This window comes from Muscardinus avellanarius (genome assembly GCF_963383645.1).
Source record: "Muscardinus avellanarius genome assembly, chromosome: 7".
Taxonomy (NCBI): domain Eukaryota; kingdom Metazoa; phylum Chordata; class Mammalia; order Rodentia; family Gliridae; genus Muscardinus; species Muscardinus avellanarius.
Window position 1 is genome coordinate 109,678,379 of NC_137793.1, and position 21,077 is coordinate 109,699,455.

The 21,077-nt window shown below is 43.0% G+C and overlaps 1 protein-coding gene across 1 annotated transcript in view; it reads left to right on the top strand.

Moving 5' to 3' along the window:
* ASTN1 (astrotactin 1) overlaps nt 1–21,077 on the top strand; it is a gene marked incomplete at both ends in the record, with an annotated part of 316,550 nt that overhangs the window by 98,028 nt on the left and 197,445 nt on the right. The window contains one exon of the mRNA XM_080699009.1: nt 17,400–17,587. Coding sequence (XP_080555135.1) covers nt 17,400–17,587 — 188 coding nt within the window. The remainder of the gene's footprint in view (nt 1–17,399; nt 17,588–21,077) is intronic.

The window sequence follows — 21,077 nt, forward strand, 5'->3', positions numbered from 1 at the left end:
AGAGATACATGTTATGTAATTATTGACCATAAAAGCGCCTTTCTTTCTGCAAAAAGCTTGATTCATTGACATTTTTGCTTAATCACGAAATACATAGCATTCACAGTATTCACTGGACTCCAACAGTTGCTGACTGGTGATAAAACTTGAATTTTGACAGTGCTTCATACAATGCAGAGAGTCTGAAATTAAGTATACTGGACAGAGAAATAGAGAAAGTATGCAAAGTAGAATATAAACATTTTATTTTCAACTTTTTTGCATTTTGAGCCACATTAAAACAGAAAGGAAATTGGTTTTAGATTCTTTCTCTGGATTTCTTATGAGCTAATTCTCTTTGTAATCTTGGATAAAGTATTTAACTCTCTGTGAATTTGTCATATTTTAAATTTATGCTCTTGAATGATCAGACATTGTAAAATGAGAAAATATCTCCAAGTTCTTTGTAGCACGTGTGTCCAAGTTTTTGATGACTAGATTTTTGATACTAGAATTGATCTCCAGATACCCTGGAGTTAAGGGTATCGGGAGATGTCATGGGAAGAAGAAACAGGGGAAGGGACACATTTGCGGTCACAGATAACAGAGAACAATAGAAATATAAAAGCAGAGTCTTTTCCTTAAAATCATGATGCTTCTGCTTTCAAAATAGAGCCCCCAAGTAAAGAGATTTTTTTAATTGGGAGAATAAGCGTCAACTCCTACAAGACAAACTCCTAAAATATGATACTTTTTTAATAGTAATTCTCATGATTAAGGAAGGCAAAGGTGAGGGATTCCGGTGCATTCCAGTGTTAGGCCCAGCACTTGGCCTTATGATTACCCCCACACCTCATGCTGCCCTTCTGGGACCTAGAAAGACAACATCTCTCACCAAGCCTCTTTATCTTCTATGGTCAGAATAGTCTCTGAGAGATTCTGCCCACTCTTTCCTTGTTTTATAAAAAGCCCAAACTTCATACACCTAATATGATTTAATCCTGGTTTCATTTCCTGAATCTTTTCGTTGCTTTTTCTTCCTGGATCTCATGTTCAGCATTGCCAGTGCCTTTCTCCCTGCAGGTGCAGACAAATTAGCATAAAGAGTAAGTTGCAGAATTGGAGAACAGCAAATTTGATTTCAAAAGCCATTTCAGATTGAGGTCCATTTGGTGGCATTAGGAGCAAAACTAATAAACAAACCCAGTTCTTCCCTCCTAAAATGAATTTTTTTTACATGACAGTATCCCTTCAGAAGAAGATTTTTATCAAATTCTGATTTTCACTGTCTTGTACAGTGCTTTTTTTGTTTCCTTTCTCATTATTGCTGAGTGTTAAGTTATGTGGTTTGGCAAAGGAAGATCTTTTCCTTTGTAATGTAAAATAATACATTACCTTTCCAGCATCGTTATCTCATGACCTTACTGACTGTGACTTGATGTTATTTGTACTGGCATGATTCCCATTTTGCAGATGGGAAAGACTTTAGAGTCATACCTACATAACTGTGAAGGAAGTTGGAGTCTAGTTGACCCTCTCACTGCATAAACTCACATTTTGAATGACTTTTCTCATGTGGAGTAACATATATTTACTGTATTGGGGGTCACTTCTCTGTAAACTCAGAAGAGGCCTGGGCTGGGTGCCATGATCAGGACCATCTAGGGAAGGGCCAAGGATCAGAAGTCCCTGAGCACTCCAGATCTTCTGAAGGGTCTTCCACCTCAGTGGGCAGGCTCCTTTGATTACAAAGCACACAACTTATTGGGGCTACTCATGGGAAAGCGCCTTGTTTGGACCTCACAGATGCCATTGCCTGCCAGGCCTCAGGTCAGGTGGACCTGGATACAGGACAGCTGGGCTTCTCAGCGGGGCTGTGGGGATACCCCGTGCCATCCTGCATCGGTGGGCTCACTCCTTCCATACATGTGCGCCTTTTTTCCTGCCATCTTGCCCAGCATTTCCCTCTATGTCCTAGAGGTTTTTCTCTACCCTAGATCTTTTGCTTACTCATGTTTTTTTTTTTTTTTTTTTTTTTAATTTTCTCATCTCTCCAGCTTGAAGTGGCCCTTATGGCCCAGACTCCCCATCTGTGCTTTTACTATGCATCTCTCTGTGCTAGGCTTCTGCTGATTTATGCCTGACTTGTTCCATATTCCTCTTTCAAATTCCTAAGAGTGAGAATCTGATTAGCTCATCTCTTTGTGCCAACCATATTGTGGGTCACTGCGCAGTCTCTAGATTGACTGCCTTTGAATGAGGCGCCTGCCTCACAGAGGTCAATGTGGGGCCTCAGGTGACTGCCTTTGAATGAGGCGCCAGCCTCACAGAGGTCAACGTGGGGTCTCAGGAAGGACCCGCTGTAGGAGGGGGTGGCTTCCGCTGGAAGGAGCAGCACACAGATGCTGGAATTGTCACATGCCCGGCATGGCCTACTGGTCTCTCCATAAACCTTGCTAATACTGTTTCTCACCCTCAAGTCATCTGGCAGCCTGTGAGGAATGACTGGAAATTAATTTCTAGCAGTTAAAATGTTTTCAAGGTCAACAAAGGAGAAATCATTAAAGTGGCCATAACCATGAGGCGTCATACTTAGAGCTCTATATTTATGGCTTCATTTTCCCTTTGCAACAACTTTATAAAGTAGATATTATAATCCTTATCGGGCTTAAATAACATGCTCGAAGCAAACTTGTTTGAAGTAGAAAGGTTGATATTTAAACGAGGCCTCTCTGACTTCCAAAGCATGCCAGCTAATTATACTCCTTCCGCATCTGACCAGGTATCCACAACTAGCATTTTCTCCATCGGAGTGAGATTAAACATCCATGACATACTTTAGTTGGAACTGGAGCAGCAATGGGAGAGCATCCTAAGCCAGGGCTGGGATGGGGGGATCATGGTGAGGTTACAGAGGCAAGTCCCCGAGGGTGGGGCAGGGGCAGCTTGGTGGCAGCATCCTCAAGTTGCAGCACCTCCGGGAGGTCGCCTTGCATTTGGCTGTAGAGAACATGCTGTGCGGAAGCCTTCTGTGACTTCTATTAGCGCAGATCCATCATTAATATGACAAATATGCACACCTGCAGACTTAATTGCTTCAATTTTCTTGAGTCCCTGATAGGTTTATGGCCGGCCTCAATTCCAGTAAAACTGAAGCAATCTAGATCGGGCAAAAAAAGTCTTACTCCAATCAATCTCTTGAGCAGATCCAGTCTCCAGTCCTGATGACAGACTTTCTTTCTAGACAGGGTAATTAAAGAGGCAGAGCCAGCTACTTTTTAAAGTCCCTTCATCTTAGTATCATCATCTGTAACAGTTTCAGAAACTCTAGATGGGAAATATCTTTCTGTCTTCCATCCCTTGGCCCATGATTGGTCCTTTATCTGGGAAAAGCTTATATTCCCCCTTCCATTTGTCTTGCTGTGGAGATGACATGCTATAAATTTTCCGGGTTGCTTCTGTCGACAGAGAAGGTGAGGGGTTTCTGTTGCCATTTTGGGATTCCCTCACCTAAGAAAAAAGGCCCCCCAAAATAAAAAAAAGTATTTATATAAAAAGTATTTTTCCACCAAACTCAAGACGAGCTTTTATGAAAGACCCAAAATAACATGGAGTGAAACACCATTTTTCCTTAAACAACCGAGTAAGCCTCTATTAAAGAAAGCAAAGCTACCTAGTACATACTTTAGGTGAATAGAACCTTTTTTAAATATTAAAGTTTAAAGCATGGACTTGGAACCATCTAATAAATTATCAAATGACTATGTATGGAATAATGGGTGTTAACTAAAACTTAATTGACCTGGGGTTTAGGATTCCCTATAAGAAAAGAAAAAATGGTATCATAAAAGCCAAAATATTTTAATTTTTGTCAGGGGGGAAGACAGGAGTGGCATGAGAAAACTAATGATGGCATGAATTTTCTCAGTTTTTATTGAAGAATTTGTGAAATTTCAACAAGCATGTTGCCTCATAAAATTGAAATACTGAAATGAGGAATAACTGGTACTAAGCACACCCCAAGTGAGGTTATGAAATAAAAGTAATGATGTTATGAATGCTCCATCAAACACACCCATATGTCCTGAGGGATGTCAGAGAGAACACTGAGGAAGGAGCTGTCAAAGTAAACAGTTCATCCGTATCCAGAAACAGATCCTTTTTGTCTTCTTAGTGCTGGCAAACCATGAAAGTTGGTAACAAGGTGTGAGACCTGTGTATATATCAACACCGAATGTACCTGAGTACATGAGTGTAAGGGGTCACACAGTGGTATTGGGAGGCAGGACACCTGTGGTGTTGGTAGGGGGAAATCAGGCCTGGGTGGTGGGTTTCTGTATGGGTTTTCCATGTACGCTCATCAGAGATTCATTTAGATGCTCAAAAAGCACTGGCAGATTCTTCCTTATGGAGTTACCAGTGGGACTCCAGATAATGGAGCGGAAATACCAGCAAAGTTTGAATGGAAAGATAGGAGAGGAGGAAGGCTGAACTTGATTAATGAGGGTCTACATCTGAATATGTGTAAAATCATGAATATGGCATGGTTACCCTGGACAATCATTGGTGTGAGGGGGGAAGGGAAAACAGGGGCAGGGGGGAGAGGGCACCAAGTATAGTTTAAATGTATACCATTTATGTTCAATAAAAAATTTGTATTAAAAATAAAATAAAATGTTAAGTATTAAAATCTATTTTTCCTAATAATGAGTTACCTCTCTATATGTTGAGCAGGGTGCCTCAGTTCTGAAAACAATGTAATTTACTGTCTTAACATAGAGACAGACTGTAAGAAGACCATAAACATCTATATTAGAGATCAGAAAAGAGAGAGATGATTCCATATGCTTTCCATGTGATCAAGGTGATACTCTCATGTATAAAGACTCTTAGCAATAGTTATAAAACAAAAAGACACAGGTGGGCATGGTGGTAAAGTCCTGTAATCCCAATACTTGGAGGCTGAAACAAGAGGATTATAGGTTTGAGGCCAACCTGAATGACTTAATGAGATTCTATTAAAAAAAAAAAAAACAGGTAGGACTGGGAATATAGTTTAGAGGTAGAATGTCCCTGAGCTCAACCTCCAGTACCAAACAAACAAAAATTCTCTGTCATATCATTAATGATTCAGAAAAATGATCTAGAGGATTATTAAAATCATTTTCTGAAAATATTGACCCAATATGCTAAAAAAGTGAAACAGAATGTTATAAAGGATGTAAGAAATACAATAGAATGCTATACTTAATGTAGAACCACATTGCTTTCTTTTTATAAATGGAATAAAATACGCTATTCTTGTCACTAATTTTTAAAGGTAATACTAATATATAAAATTCATATTTCTCATACTTTTAAGCATTTCTATTTGCATTTTTCCTTTAACAGACCTATGAGGTGGTATTTGCATTGGCCCCATTTTTTGAAAAAGAAATCGAATCATAAAGACTTCAGAGGTGGTACATGTGAGCAGTTTGGTCTTCCGATGTTAGAATCCTACCTATTTCTGCAACAGTACTTGTCCCACAGCAGGGAAGGCATTTAACGAACCCAGAGAAGGTGAGCAGAACCAGGATAGTGATCAGAGTGGAGTGGGTGTGGTTCTATGAAGGCAGAATAAAAAACCTGGCATATATGAGATGCCACCACCCAATACAGATGAAAAAAGTAAAAATAAGAGTTTGATACAAGGCAAAAAAATAAGAGAGAAATGTCACCACTGTTTATTTCATAAAGTATATCTGACCTAGTTCTCCAAATATCCAACTCAACTACTCAGATTCAAAGCTCCATTGGAAACCTGAGAAAGGTGAGTTTTGGGGGCAAATGAAAGCCAAAACTGGCTTTACCTAGCTGGTGTCATTCATATTTCCTAAGGTGTAGTACAATAAAGAAGTAGAGATGCAGTGCATGAAACAACAGCAGCCACAGAAAGGTACTAAACAGTTTCTGAATGAAAGAGGCAGTCTGCAGCCAGGAAGCTGAGGTAGACCTCGGCTTAAGGGGCGATGCCAGGGAGGATGTGCCCCCAACACAGATTCGCCCTCCAGCTCTGTCTTTTTGGGCCACCGAATGAGAAGTGGGTGGAGATGCTTTCGCCTTTCTCCCCAAGTTCCTGTCCTTCTGTCCTGCCTTCAGCCTCATAACCCCCTCATCTCATCCCAGTCCTTCTCACATTGCTGTGCACTCGAGCTTGTCTGTGAATTTCACAGCTCTATTCCCTTACAGTGTGCTCTTACACATCAGAAGCAGAAAACCCAGCATCTTATTATTGTTTTGCAGAATTCAACTCACATCGCTTCCACGACAGCCTCCAATTAGTGGGCAGGCACAACCGGGAAGCATATAGGAGGATGTCCTTAGATTCAGACAGCAGTGGGGAGGAGCACTTGAGCACCGTGAGGAGCATTGGGGGAGCATTTGGGTGGGGAATGCTGCAGACTTTAGCTGTAGCCTAAAGTACCTCCTTTCTGCAGAATACATGGCTCCCACTTCCCATGGCCAGGCCCTTAATAGCTGCTTCCTGTGGCGGGCTTGCAGAGGAGAAAGGGTCCCCAAAATTAACATCTAGAAAGAGGGTGGAGGGAAATAAAGAATGGTGGATGTACGTTCTTCCCAGCTGAGCAGCAACACATCTGGGGCACTGAGGGACCTTATAGTCCTTTTGAATTATTGCCCCAGCAGGGACTAGATCAACATTTCCATGGGGATAGTGGTCTGTTGGGTCACTTAGAGGTCATCTTGACTCTCTCTAGAATGAGTGCGTACACAAATTAGCCAGCAGAGAAGGAACCAATGCAGTGTCAAACATCTTTAGACCAGTAAGTGGAACTGAGACCTAAGCAGATCTGATCCTTCAGGGGAGCCTGTCAGAGTGAAATCACATCGGATTGCCATGAGATCTGTGCACTAGTGTGAATTGGTTAATAACTCAATTTCATTCCCAGCTTTATAAGCCCCAAACTCTTCAAACTCCTGACAGTGTTTGCTATTGATGTATATCTTTGGTATATCTAATTCACTTATCTGAAATACAGGCACCATGGTTCATGGTTTTTCGGTGTAAATAAACATTGCTTTGATTGACAATACAGACTGGGAGAAAGAGCACCGTGCAGTGAGTCAGAAGGCTGGATTTCAGCCCTGCTCTCTCTCCATCGTGTTGGCTCCAACCCTTGAAATTGTTACGTGTGCTCCTTAGCCTCTGGTCCAGTTCCACAGACCTAGCACACAAGGTTGGTGAATGAAAAGTGGCCGTATAAGCAGGGCCTTTGCCAGATGTAACCCAGGAATGATAATCACGGATTTTCACCATGGTGCCGTGTTCATGAAATCCTCTAGCCACTCCACTTTTTCAGGCTGAATAGTTGCGGCAGTGATACCCAAGCTTGCCACAGATGTCACAGCATCCCTGTGTGAAAGCCCTGAGTCTTGATTTTAAAACAAAGACAGCAAGAGTAGAGTTTTCTCAGAGACATGGAAAGAGTGTTCAGGTTGCTAATGAGCCCTTCCAGAAATGGCCAAATGCGAACTGGCCCAGATTCCTCAGCTGGAACTGAGCTGATTCCTGGACTTAGGAAGACTTCAGAACAGCTGGGGCCATTTAAAGTAGCATTTGCTTAGTTCTGTCAAAGATTATCACTCAGTTGTAGGATTCAACGTGTATGATACTAATAATGACAAGAACAAATGCAATTTTTCATGATACTGATGTTTATTGATGTTCATTAAACGCCAGAAACTACTAAGGACTCTGCTTGAATTATCCTGAAATTGGGATTTTTGAAAGTGAGGGGATAGGAGTTGAGATGGTGAGAAAGACCAGAAGACTTAGGACTCCCATTCCTCCTGTTTCTTAATATTTACTTCCTGAGTAAACCAGAGGAAGTATGTTGACTGCTCTAGAACTCAAGTTCTTCATCTGTAAAATGGGAAGATATAGGCCCACCTTAAAGGGATGTCAAGTATTAAGTTAAATGTTAAAAGAGCTTCCTGTTGGGCCGACACATAATAGGTATATCATTACGTATTGGATTGAGCCGCAGATGATAAGAACAGAACTACAAGGGTGTGAGAACTAATTAGAAATGGGATGAATCAGCACACTTGGGGACAAGTAGCAGCCCATCACCTTTTGTTCATCGTTTACAGACGATATTTTATAATCATTCATTCCTTTTTCCACCTACTTTATTAGGCAGGAGCCAAATGCCATAGAGCCTAGGAATTGTTCAGGATCAGAGAACGATAGCAAATACTAAACTCTTTGCTATTAAATGACTGGGAGCATAAGAGACAGGATTTGGAGTAAAAAGAGCTCTCCCTGGGTCCAGTGGGAAGTTTCCTTGTAATTGCTCAGTGTTCTGGATGCCCAAACCCAGGCGTCTGTCCGTTCTGCTTCCCATGGGCCACAGTACACGGCGGAGGTGACCCCAAAGGCTTGTGGGGCTCAAATCAGAATCCCAGTCATGAAACCTCAGGCATCAAAAGGACTTGTGCTCATCACAATGTATGGAATGATCTCCAAATACATATTTTAACATTCCGGAGTTTAAATGTTATTACACATCTCACTTGATGTCAGATTTGGTTAAACGTGTGCCGTTATCTCAATTTAAAAAGGTCAGCCTGGTGGCAGCAGAGAATAAAACCAGAGATATGTATAAAGGCCCTTTTACCAGCACATCTGCGTTTCAGAGAACCCAGCCTTTCTCAAAAACCTTTGGGCTTTTTTTTCTCCCCTTTTTCAAATGAGAGTTTAATGAGTATCATGTGGATAAACCCTTTACAGAGGTTTGAAAAGATCCAGAGAAACACCGTGGTAGGAGCAAGCAGAGCGTTTGGGGGGGAATCGCAAGTCACCTGGATGCCTGTTCATATCTCTAGTTGTGCCAGGACCTTTGGCTGCGTTCCCCCCACCCCACAGGAATGTTCTCATCTCCATGGCTAGGTAAATAGAAAGTGCGTGTCGTCGCTGGATTGCTCTTCATGCCAGCACAGAGTAGCATAGAGTGACCTACTTCCAGCAGCATACATAGAAAGCTCTACTCTTCGCAGAAAGGCTGATTTAAAAAGCCACCCTCTGCCTCCTGCAGCGTTCGCCCCCAGCTGCCCGCAGAGACCACGCACTGTGGACTAGCCACGTCTTTCCTTTCTTCCTTTTATCACTCCTCTTCCCTGTGTTGGTTGATTTTAGCCCTCTATTACCTCTTCTGGAAAAGGAGAAGTGGGGAGTGGGTAGCTTTCAAGGCAGTGAACATTTCAGGTTTTTAGAAAACAGCTTTATTAAAGGATATTGGTGGGGCCACCTAGAGAGGTCAGGGGAAGTTTTTTTTATCTGACTGCCCCTAGCCACATACACATAATTGGTCAAAGGTTAATAATGCATTAAAAACCACTCGTAAGCATCTGTGTGGGGATGATTCTTTTTTGTTAGAGACCCTCGACTGGAGTTTTAATAGGTTGTTCTCCTGGGTTTCACTCTTCCAACTCTATAAATCGATAGACTTGGCTGAGAGGGAATCACTCCAAACAAAGAGGAGAGTCTGATGGGAAAACGTCGTATCCAGTTAGCCCACAGAAACACAGTCAGCCCCATCTGACATGGAGTCTGACTACAGCTAAGTGTCATGTCTGGTTTGGTGGCACTGGGTGTCAGGGTCAAGTGGGAGAGCTCCTGGAGGCATTCTATCTCTCTCCTTGAGGAAAAGGATGGTGAGCATCAGAGATGGCGGCAGTACACGCTCCAGGCCCTGGTCCAGGGCTCTCTTAACCTGCCATTCTGTTTCTTACCATGGGTCAGTAATGCTCTGGGACTTTTTTCTTTGCCATTGAGAACAAATGTCACCCAGAAGGGGAAATGGAAAATCAATTATTTTTTGAACCGGTCACAAGTGGAAATTTCTATTGTATATCTCAGCGAGTCAAGAAGGTTGAGAGAGGGACCTTTTGTGCTTCTGTTGATGAGAGACCTTTAAAAATTTGAGCTAGTTTCCTCTAAAGCATTTGCCTCGTGTAGCTTTATGACCATTGCTCAAGCCTGCTTGGAGAGAGGAGAGAGAAAGAGATGATAGGAAGCCGCTCCATGGCAGACAGCGAGTTGATTGGTCTCTAAACACCTTCACAAAAGAATTTCTTGGCTATCCTAATGCCCATCTTTTGTTTTCAAAGCCAGACCTCTGTAGGCAAAACTTGAGACAAACCATCAGCGTTCCTGGCATCTGTGCTGGCGGAATTGAGGCCCAGCAGGGTGCTCTGTGTTAGATGGCTCTCACTCTGGGATGGGGGATTGCTTCATTTGAGAGCGCCATGCCAGATGGTCCCTCTGGCGAGAGGTGCGGAGGCCCAGCCAACTTCGCCTGAGGCCTGGTTTCCCTGGCCAGTCTCATTTCCTCCTCGTGTCTCCTGACTTTGTCCTTTCTCTCTACCTCCTTCTCCTTTGTCTGCTTCTCCTCTGCCCCTCATCTTTCTTCACAGATGGCCAGGACACTAATGTGCTGTTGCTGTTATGTTTATGAAACAAGTTGGGGTCTTTGGAGGCTGCCGTTCCAGAGCCGTTAAAAGACTTGTGTCACGTTGGATACCAGGGTGAAGATCTTCAGGATAATTAGTGATCCCCTACTGTTATTAACCCCTGACTCAAGCAGGCGATTTTCTCACAAAGGTGTTTAAAGTTAATACCACTGTTAATAGTTTCAGTCAGAAGACCATAATGAAGCCAGGTGGGAAACTAGGTCTACCATCAATATCTTTCAAACTCTAAAATTAGAAGGTGGGGAAAAGAAAGTAGAAAAGAACAAAAGAAAAGAGGGTAGTTCTATCCCAGGTCTATCTTTAGTAACCTTAACGATCATCACTATCTGGTAGCCAAGACCCATTTGTTCACCTTCCTCTTAGATGGTCAGCTCATCATTACTAAAGTTTTGGGCTCAGTCTTCGTCACACAGGGAAACTCATAATGGTGACTGAGATAGCACAGGGTGGAGGTATGGTGAGATTCTATTTTTAGAGATGTCCTATTTTCCTTGTAATTGTTTCAGATGGGACACAAGGCTATTTATAATAGTATACTTAATAAAATTGAAAAACAACCAAGCAAAACAAATAGCTCCGAGACATCTCCCAATCCTCTAACAGCAGGGCCCCCTTCAGAGAACAGCATTTCATCAACTCCAGTTGATCGATTCCGTTTCTAACTCTGCTCTGGGGAACCCCCTGAGAAAGCATATTAGATCTGATTTGAGTGAAAAGTTCCCAGGACTAACAGCAAGTTTGAAAATCTAAGCAAAGCCTTTCAGTAGTTAGTAATGGCCATCGGGGGGTGTCACCCTCAACCTTGAAAGACTGCGGGGTCCCTGTGTCAGCTGCCCTCAACATGAGGCCAAGAATCGACAAGTTAATGCTTCCTCTACCTTGACCTCAGTCAACACAGCGGCCTCATTACTTCTCAGCCTTATTCGGCTTGAAACTCTGAGCTGCTAGGAGTGAAAAAGAGCCCCAGAATAACAGGAGGGCTCCAGGCCACTCTGAGTCACTCCGTGAATGAAGGGATCCTGAAGCATTTTCCCAGTTCAAATCCACATCAGAATGTGAATCGTTCAATTTGAAAGAATGTTCTTGATCTGGTCCTGCGAAGGGGGCGGGGGCATTCTGATTCTGACATGGTGCAATTCCTTAGCAGCTCAGATCCAGGCATGAGAGTGTACCTGAACAAGAAAGCAGGCAGGTGGATGATAAAGCCAGGAGGTGGGATTTGGGTAGCAAAGTCTGAAGTGTCCTAAACTCACCCCACAAAGAGGCTATAAGCCCACAGGCTGACATTAGAGGAATTACTAAATCAGGCATGGTGGTACAAGCCTGTAATATCAGTATTTGAGAGGCTGAGACAGGAAGATTGTAGTTCAAGAACAGCCTCAGCAATGTAGTGAGACTATCAGCAACCTAGCGAGCCCCTGTTTCAAAAACTAAAAAATAAAATAGGGCTGGGGGTTGTAGGTTGAAGCTAGAATGCTCCTGGATTCAATCCCCAGTAACACACCCATACACACACTCACGGTGATTAGGGCTACGTTTGGAGGAGCAGGATACTGGAGGTTGAAACCAGGGGGAATTATCCTCTGAGCTACACCCCAACCTTTTTTATTTTATATTTTGAAACAGTCTTGCTACATTGCCAAGAGTATTGCAAAATTGCTGAGGTTGTCCTCGAACCTGTGATCCTCCTGTCTCAGCCCCCCAAGTAGTGGGATTACAGGTGTGTGCCACCATGCCCCCAGCTAAGGCTAATTTAAAAGTGATTTCATCTCACTCTTCTATCCTCCGCCTTTTCTCAGCCCAGATTATTCTCTCCGGTGCCTTTCCCCACTGTGAGTGTCTCATCATTGTGCACGCAGAGGCTCCGGTTTCTTTCTTAGAAACCACACATGTGTCCCATAATGAATGAGAGTCCTTCCTCCGGGCCTGGCCCTTAAAGGCTCTGGTCTAATCCTTTGGATCTGCAGAGGAAAAGGATGGGTGGAGTGCAGGTTAGACTTGAGAAATTTGACAATGTTTGGAACATTGAACTCCTATTCCTTTCAGATTTAGCATCAGAGGATATTGAAGTTTGAACTGAATTTTTGAGTTCATCTACCTATGTTTTCCTTATACAGATGAGAAAATGCAAACAAGGCAATGTATCCAGGGTTCTCAGACCATGCCTAGGTTCCTGATTTGCTTACAATTTTAGTCATGCAGAATATAGGCTCAGAGTCACAGCGAGACTCCTGAATTGTGTTCAGCTTCCATTCTCTTCCTGGGACTTCCTCATCCTTTTAAACTGTGGCTTGGTTCACCCTTCTGCTTAAAAAAACCGAGGCTGACTTTCCATGAACTCTGATCTTAAACTGGCATTCGTAGCTTTCACAGTTGACATCAATGCATTTTTCTTCTAGGTCCTCTTGATTCTCCATATCCTCCCTCCTGTGGTTTAACCAGACTTCCCATGGTTCTGCAAACACATTTTATCCTTCTGTTTCTTTATTCACACTGTTCTCTTCCCTGGAATTGCCTCCTCGACATCTTCCCTTATTTTATTACTTCCCATTCGTGGATATCAAGCCACAGTCTACCCTCTCACCCAGCACTGCTGTTGGTGTTCACAGTATTTACTTGTGGCCATGGCTCCCTGGGAGTAGTGCTCATGTATCACAGTTTCTGAATATGGCAGATGAAATGTCCTCCAAAAATATTTATTGCATACAAGAGTGGATGGCATCCAGGTTTCTGTGTATTCCAGACAGTTCCAGAATTTCTGGAGGTGCTGAACGATGGGCAATTTAGAAAAGAGAAAAATGATAAAAGTCAGGACAGCCTCACTCACCTTTCTGGATATCTTGGGCCGACAATGTGATGGAGGCATTGAAGCTCATTACGTTCATATCTGTGTGTGTGTGTGTGTGTGTGTGTGTGTGTGTGTGTGTGTGTGACTGGATTAAACTCATGATGTCTACCTCTGGTCTACATCTCCAACCCTTTTTATGTTTTGTTTTGAAACAGGGTTTTACTAAGCTACCAGGAGTCTCACTAAATTTTTGAGTCTGGCCTCGAACCTACAATCCTCTGTCTCAACCACCAAGAACTGGGATTGCAGATATATATTGCTAATATCTTGACATGACTACGTAGGATCCTGTTGGCACTTTTTATATTTAGTGCAGTGCAGCAGAGGTTATTGTGAGCCTCACTGATAACCCTCAGGTGGCCTCGGGTTAAATTAACTATTTTACCACCTTCCACATTTTGTCTTGAGAGTTTCAGGGTTGGATTGTATTACATTTTCTCTTCTTGAAATATTCTGCTGAAACCAAGACCAACACAATGTCCCAAGGTCTGAGCCCAGGCTTGTTGGTTGTAAAATTCACAAGACATTTCCTGTACCTATGTGGGATTTCATTAGATGAACAGGGCAGACATAGCATAAAAACACCTTCCTGGGTTTGCATGTGAGCTCTCCCATGTCAGATCTGGACAAGAGAGGGGGTAAAAAAGCCAAGGAAGACGCTATCATTGTGTAATTTACTTGAAATGAAGCCCTCTTTGTAAAGTCATGATGTTACCATCCATGGGCATGAGGGATGCAAGGGCTGGCCTGCAAGCCGAGGCCGGAGACTGTGCTCCCAGGCCCTCAGCCCACTGCTTCATGGGTGCACTTTGTGGGCACTCCCACTGCTCCCATTCTTTTCTTGGCGCCTCACTCTAAGGACAGTAGAGCAGAACATCTTCATAGAGGATCTGGAGCTGCTCCTGGATATGGGTTTTCTTTTTGAGATGATGAAGGTGTTCTGGAATTGACACTGGTGATGGTTGCTGAATATACTAAGAACCACTGAATTTATCCAGGTGTGATGGTGTATGCTTATAATACCAAGTACTTGGGAGGCTGAGGCAGGAGGATCACAGGTTCAAACAAGACCAAGAGTCCTAGTGAGACCCTCACCAACCTAGCAAGACCCTGTTTCAAAATAAAATAAAAAGGGTTGGTGATGGGGCTCAGAGGTAAAAATGTGTCTGAGTTCAATCTCTGGTAACACACACATACACACACACGCACACACGCACACACAGAACACTGAATTACATGCCTTCAAAGGGTACATTTTTAGCATGTGAATGATGACTCAATTTTGAAAGAAGTTTTGTACAAAATAATGTAGCACAAAAGCTCCCAGAAGACCACGTGGGCTTCATGCTCCAGTGCTTCCTCCCCGCGTGTGCTCTCTCTGAGGCCAGGCTATCTGCTGTCTATTTGGGGGTGGAGGGGATCTAATCGTTTATTTCTCTCAGTCTCTGTTCTATGTCAGACTGGGGTGACCTTGGTCTAGCTCTTTCCTTATCTTTGCTTCCCCTCTTAAAACAGAGGTCATGCCCTGACCCTCTTGATGATGTTCTCCTGGGAAACAAAAACCCAGTTTGTTAAGTGACTCAGAGGTACAAGGTGCTGGAGCCTTCTGAATAGTTAGAGGAAGGGCTGGGTGGCACCCAGACCTGTGTGTGGGGTAAACCACAGGCTGGGGGAGCCGGGCAGGCAGGAGGCTGGCGGCCGGTCTAATGGCTGATTCCATTACACGTCAGGCACTCTATCAGAAGCAGGGCAGCTATGGTTCTTATGTCTTACGGGAGGGGACAGCGTGTGACAGTGGCAGGTCAGAGACTTTGGAGGGCCCGTTTGTTTCTCAGGAGTCTTCATGTGCTTTGGCCTAAAAGCAGAAGGGGCAACTGAAAGAAAAAGCGTCCTAGTGCCCCAACAAGCTTTGTGATGGTGACCTGCAATGAAGATCTACAAGATCCCCGCTGCTCCCAACACCCAGCCTCTGGGAGGCATCTGGGGGCTCCTCCTCACTTGGGAATCTGGAAAGCCTCCTCACATCACTGGTGGACCCAGGGAGAGTGGATCACAACCTCACTTAAGGAATGGGGCTGTGCTGGTGGAAAAGCAAGACCAAGGTGCAGGGGCCTTCGCCTCTCCCTCCCTCTGCCCTCTGCCCTCTGCCCTCTGCCCTCTGCCCTCTGCCCTCTGCAGTTTCCTCCATGTTTGTGCCCAGCATGTCCCAGATTGTGGACACCAAACAAGCCCCACAGGTAAACTTAGTCCTAAGACAATCAGGAAGAGGGGATAAGCACCAAGAGCAGTCTGATCACTTTGTCTTACAGCCCTCCCTCACCCTCTCCAGCTTGCTCTTCTCCCTTGCATGTGGGAGGGTAGGGTGCCATACACAATCATACCAGCATCATTCAGGGGCAAGCCAGTGACCTGTGGATCTTACTAAACCTTCTCAGACATCTCCCCAGAGAAGATAAGCCAATATTTTTTCCTCCTTCTCCTCACCCTTATTCTCCTACCACCTTTGGAACATCCTTCTCCTACTTCTGTTTCTATGGAAACAAAGTCCAGTTACCTTTCACCAGGTCCGACACCAGTGTCATCTTCCTCTAAGAAGGCTCCTTTTCCCCTTTGTCCACCCTCTACCTGGGCAAAATCCCTCCATCCTTCTCCTGTGCTCCCACAAAACTTGGTTAAGCACCTGGTGTAACACTTGTCACTTTTTCTCACACTGGAACGCCTAGGAGGACTCCCAGAGGGCCTCGTTCCAATATGTACCCATGTGCCTAGCACAGTGCTTGGTGTCTAATGCATGCTCGGAGGATGTCTATTAAATAAATGAGTGGCTGAGTAAATAAATAACATCATTTGTGCCTGCCCCAAAATAGTGAAAGATATTTATAAACTCCATAAATACTTAAAATTGCTTTCCTCTTTATGGTTGTGATACTTGATGGTAATACATTCTAAATGTGGCTATTAATCTTTTTTATATCTATGGAATTTTTTTGGATCAAAGGTGATAAATTTTGAGAAAAGAAGCCATGTCTTAAAAAAATGAAACTTTATAAAACAATGGTTTTTTTTTCTAGTATGTTCAACAAAATACTAATCCCTTGGTGTGATAATAGTTGTTAAAGAAGAAATGGTCTGAGGACTGAATGAAGTTCAGGAAAGGCTAGGTTAATCAGGCTTCCTTTACTGTAGGATTCTCAAAGCTCTGTATGATATTGCTTAGAATACAAGAGAGAGGCTAAATGTACATGTAGTATTTTGTAACGCCACCTTAGTGCCTGCTCCAGCGCGAAGGGCAAAGTAGAGTTTTGGCATTTTGTTATTGATGATGATCCAGTGCATTGATCTAGACCCCTGAGAAACAAGGGAGTGTTTGTACCTGTGTTATAGGCCCAATTCACACTACCCTCTTCATGCAAACCACCTCTGCTCTCCAAGATTAAAGAGAAAAATTGAAGGGAATTAAAACATTACTTTACCTGTCATAGCAAGTCATCAGACATCTCCAGTGGACTATGCAGCAAATGATTGTGGTTTTAGAAATAGTCCGTCAGCCCCAGCCGCCCTGCAGCAACCTCCCAGGACTATTCCATAAATGCCAGTTCTCTGCACAGTAATTACTAACTCTCTCCCTGGTAGATTCACTGGTGTGTCGAGGAGTAATTGCTGGGGAACTCACACTTTCAAATTTACAAGACGCAAACAACCTTGTATTTACCTCGGAGGGTTATCAGGTATTCAAACTGTGCTGCATAAAGGATGCTATTGATCATAGAACTTGAATTCGCACCTTGGTATTTTTCTCAGCGGGTGTGAGCCCAGCTCACTAGATTTATGGTGGAAACACCTATGGAGAATAATCCTCTTCTTCTGTAGACCCCTTCCCTTCCTTGTAGTTTGTAAGCAGCAGTGCACCTAACCATACTGTAATCAAAACCCATTGTTGCCTTCAGACAGAATTATCAGGTTGGGACCAGTGGTTTGGAAGAAGATGGAGATCTTGGTCCAGTTCTTACCTGTGTGCTTGTTGTTCATCCTCTAGAGATCTCGGGGAACACAGAGGACATCCCTTTGGTGCGCTGGAGGCAGCAGTGGTTGGAAAATGGTACTTTGCTTTTTCACATCCATCACCAAGATGGTGCCCCAAGTCTACCTGGACAAGACCCAACTGAAGAACCCCAGCATGAGTCAGCTGAAGAAGAGCTGAGGATCCTCCACATCTCGGTCATGGTAAGGGCAACACAGCCATGGCCTACAGGCTGTACGTACCTTGTGGTGCCTTGACATAAAGAGTCTCGGTGCCATAGAAGTACTACTTGTTTTTTCATTGCTATAACAAAATACTTGAGGTAGACTACTTATTAAGAAAATGAGATTTGGGCCTACAGTTCTAGAGGTTGAAGGGCATGTCCCATGTACCAGCTCAGCTGTGATGATGTAGGAGAAAGAAATCACATCACCCAATAGGAAGTCAGCGAGGATGGGGTCCCAAGGTCCTTTCTAGAAGGCATGCGCCTAATTGACCTAAGGACCCGCTCTAGCCCCACCTCTTAAAGGTTCCACACCACCTCCCAGTACCATCACCCTGGAGACCAAGCTTTCAAGTCATGAACCTTTGGGAGACAAGCAACATCCAAACTATAGCAGTAGACATAGCTCTGTAAGATCCAACTCCACCATGGTCATCCATTGTGATATTAAGTAAACTTCTTATTTGTGGAATTGCTTTCACCTGTGCTGTAAGTAAAAGTTGTAGCGACCTCTGCAGCACAATCCTCCAACCATTTTCTTGAGGATTATGCACAGATACGAAGTTGCTTTTACCAACTAGAGTTATGTCAGATGGGCCGAGAGATTGTCTTGCAATTGTACTATTTAACCAGTATGCCAGAATTTTGTAGAGTAGTTGCTTTATAAATGTGTGTTGAATGACTAAATTTTCAATTTGCTTTCTGCTACCCAGCCCTATTTCTTTTTCTTCCAGCCAGGAGAAATCAGCATCTTATCTTTCTCTCCTCTTTGCAATAAAGGGCATGCCAAAAGATACTTGGTCCTTCCTCTAGTTCAGCTCAGAAACGTCAGCATCAGCATTCATTCTATGTAGAAATGTAAAGTATCAAAATCTAGGGACTTGTATCTTGGAATTTCGCTAGAAAGTTCTTCCATGGCAGGTGTGGTATTGTTTATTTATTAATGAGTTCCCAGCACCTAGAAGAGTGCATGCATGTAGTTAATGCTTGACCAATATTTGTGGAATAAGTGAACTAATTTTTCAGTGGGGAGATAAAATACCTTTTACCATGTATCTGACATATTGGTATTCTATTGATAAACCAATATAAAATCTGCTCAGAGGGGTAGCCTGATAGAAGTTTAAAACTTGACTAATTGCCCCTGGGCCATATGTATGGTAGGGCATGGGCTATTTCACTGCTAGGAAACTCAACAGAAAACCAGGCTAAGTCTTAGTCTAACTGTCATTTATCTATTGTGTAAGTACTATCATTACATGGTATTTAGTTCTATATATCATACTAAAAGAAACTGAGTACATTTTAGATATATTCAAATCTCCATTATCTAAAAATTTAGAATGGAGAATTTTCCTATAAAATTCTTTTTTGTGTGTGTGGTACTGGGGTTCCTGGAAGCCCTTCCACCTCCAGGCTACACTCCCAGACCTATTTTTTATATTTTTATTTGGAAACAGGGTCTCTTAAGCCAGTGAGGCTGGCTCCGAACCAGCGTGATCCTCCTGTCTCCGCCTCCCAAGCGCGGGGATTACAAGCGTGCGCCACCGCACCTGGCCATAAAATTCTTCAATAAAAATTTCAGAATGAAGTCTCTCATATTTTTCTTCATCCTTCATTCTGATAAATAACTGGCTTGATTGGTTACCTTCATAGAACAAGTTACTTCGTTTAAATTACATTGGACAGGAAAGAGTCCTTGAATAGCAAAGGGTAAACTCTGTATTTAGATTAATTCAGAAAGCAGGTAGGATAAGGAGATTTCTAGACATTTATTTACAAATTAATGAAGTTTATGCTTGAGAGATATGGTACTTACCCATCCTTAATAAAAGCCCAGATTTCTTTGTCAGGGAGAGAAGTTCTTCTTCAGTGTGGCTTATAGTTTTCAGGAGTTGTGAGTTAAGGCAGGGTAACCAAATCAGACCAAAGACTAGACTGTCTTCACACTTGTAATTTATCTGATTGAAGAGTGGAGTGATAGATCCCCCAACCATCCATCAATGTGGGAAGCAGTGGTGGTCATGGATGTCTTTTTTGTTTGATTTAGTTTTTTCTTTGGGGTTTATGACCATTTCAAAGAACCAGTCTTTGTCACACCAAAAAAATTAGAGTGAATAGAAATATATAGAGATTTTTAAGGATGAGTACTATGTATGATTGGGTTTGGAAGAAAGACCATTTATGTTCATTTCACTGCCCAGTAGTTTTACTAGTCAAAGAATTCTACTATACAAGGTGTCAGATGGTGGGTTTAGTGGGGGTAGCGGTTTAGTGTAAAGATCTGCACAAAAATAGTCTAAAGTTTGTCCTGATTGGTACACCATATCTTTAGTGTAGCAAGGACCCTTCCATCTGACCTTAGAATGAGGTGCTCCAGTACTTTCTGCAGATAAATGTTTGTATACGTGTTTGTGGGCACAAGCATGTATACCTGCATGTTTGTGAGTCTGGGTGGCTTCAAAGATAGAAATATACTGGTGAAGGATCCTAAAAAGATTTTAGTAAATAGGTTGTACCCTTAAAAATATGACCTATATACCCGTATGACCTATATACTCTGGATTAATAATGTTTTCTATGAGCGCTCCTGGGCAAGAATTAATGGACAGAGGACACCGAAGTGGAAAAAAAAGAGTCAGCCTTAAATTTCTCTTTAAGATCATTTCTTTATATGCTACTAGTCATCCATGGCAGACCACCAATAACATTGTATTTTTCCAAGTAAAATAGAAGAAATCTGTCTTTCAGCTTCATTGCAATATATTCTATACAGTTTTGAACCGAACCGGAGGAGGTAGAGGTTAAGAGGGCATAGGCAGAGGGTGATGAGGGAAGCCTTGTGTTGCCAGCATGGCCGCCTGGATGTGGAGAGGCCTTCATCTCCATGAAAAATTCAGGAAGACCTTTGACCTCTGCAGGACAGCTGGGACCTCAGGATGAACGGAAGGTCTAAGTCCTCCTGTTCATCCTTGTCAAACGTGGTTTGGTCGAGAGCTGACTGCAGCCCGCCTAGCCATTTCCCTCCCCTCCATTCCAATTCCACACCAGACACTCTCAACTGCTGCCTCTCCTGTCCTTAGGATGCTGTTCTAGAAACAGTTTCAAAGTCTGAAGCTGAGTATCTGCCCTCTGCTCAGAAATCAAGCCTGAGGGTATCCTGTTTGAAGATGTCATTCCTACGGTCTCTGGCAGCTTCTTCTTAAGAGACTCAGGGATTGGTATACTTTATGTGCTTCACTTTATACTTTATCTTTGGAAGTAATATTGCTGTTGGAATAGCAGCGATATAAATGTCAGAAGGTAGTGGAATTCTTTGACTAGTAAGAGTATCGGGTAGTAAAGAACATAAACAAAAGATTATACCTACACCTCTTAGTGAGGAAATAGAAATAGCAGGGATATTGATCACTGATTCTAGTGATCAATATCAATAGCTTTCAGATTGGTTTGAAATAACATAACTTTAA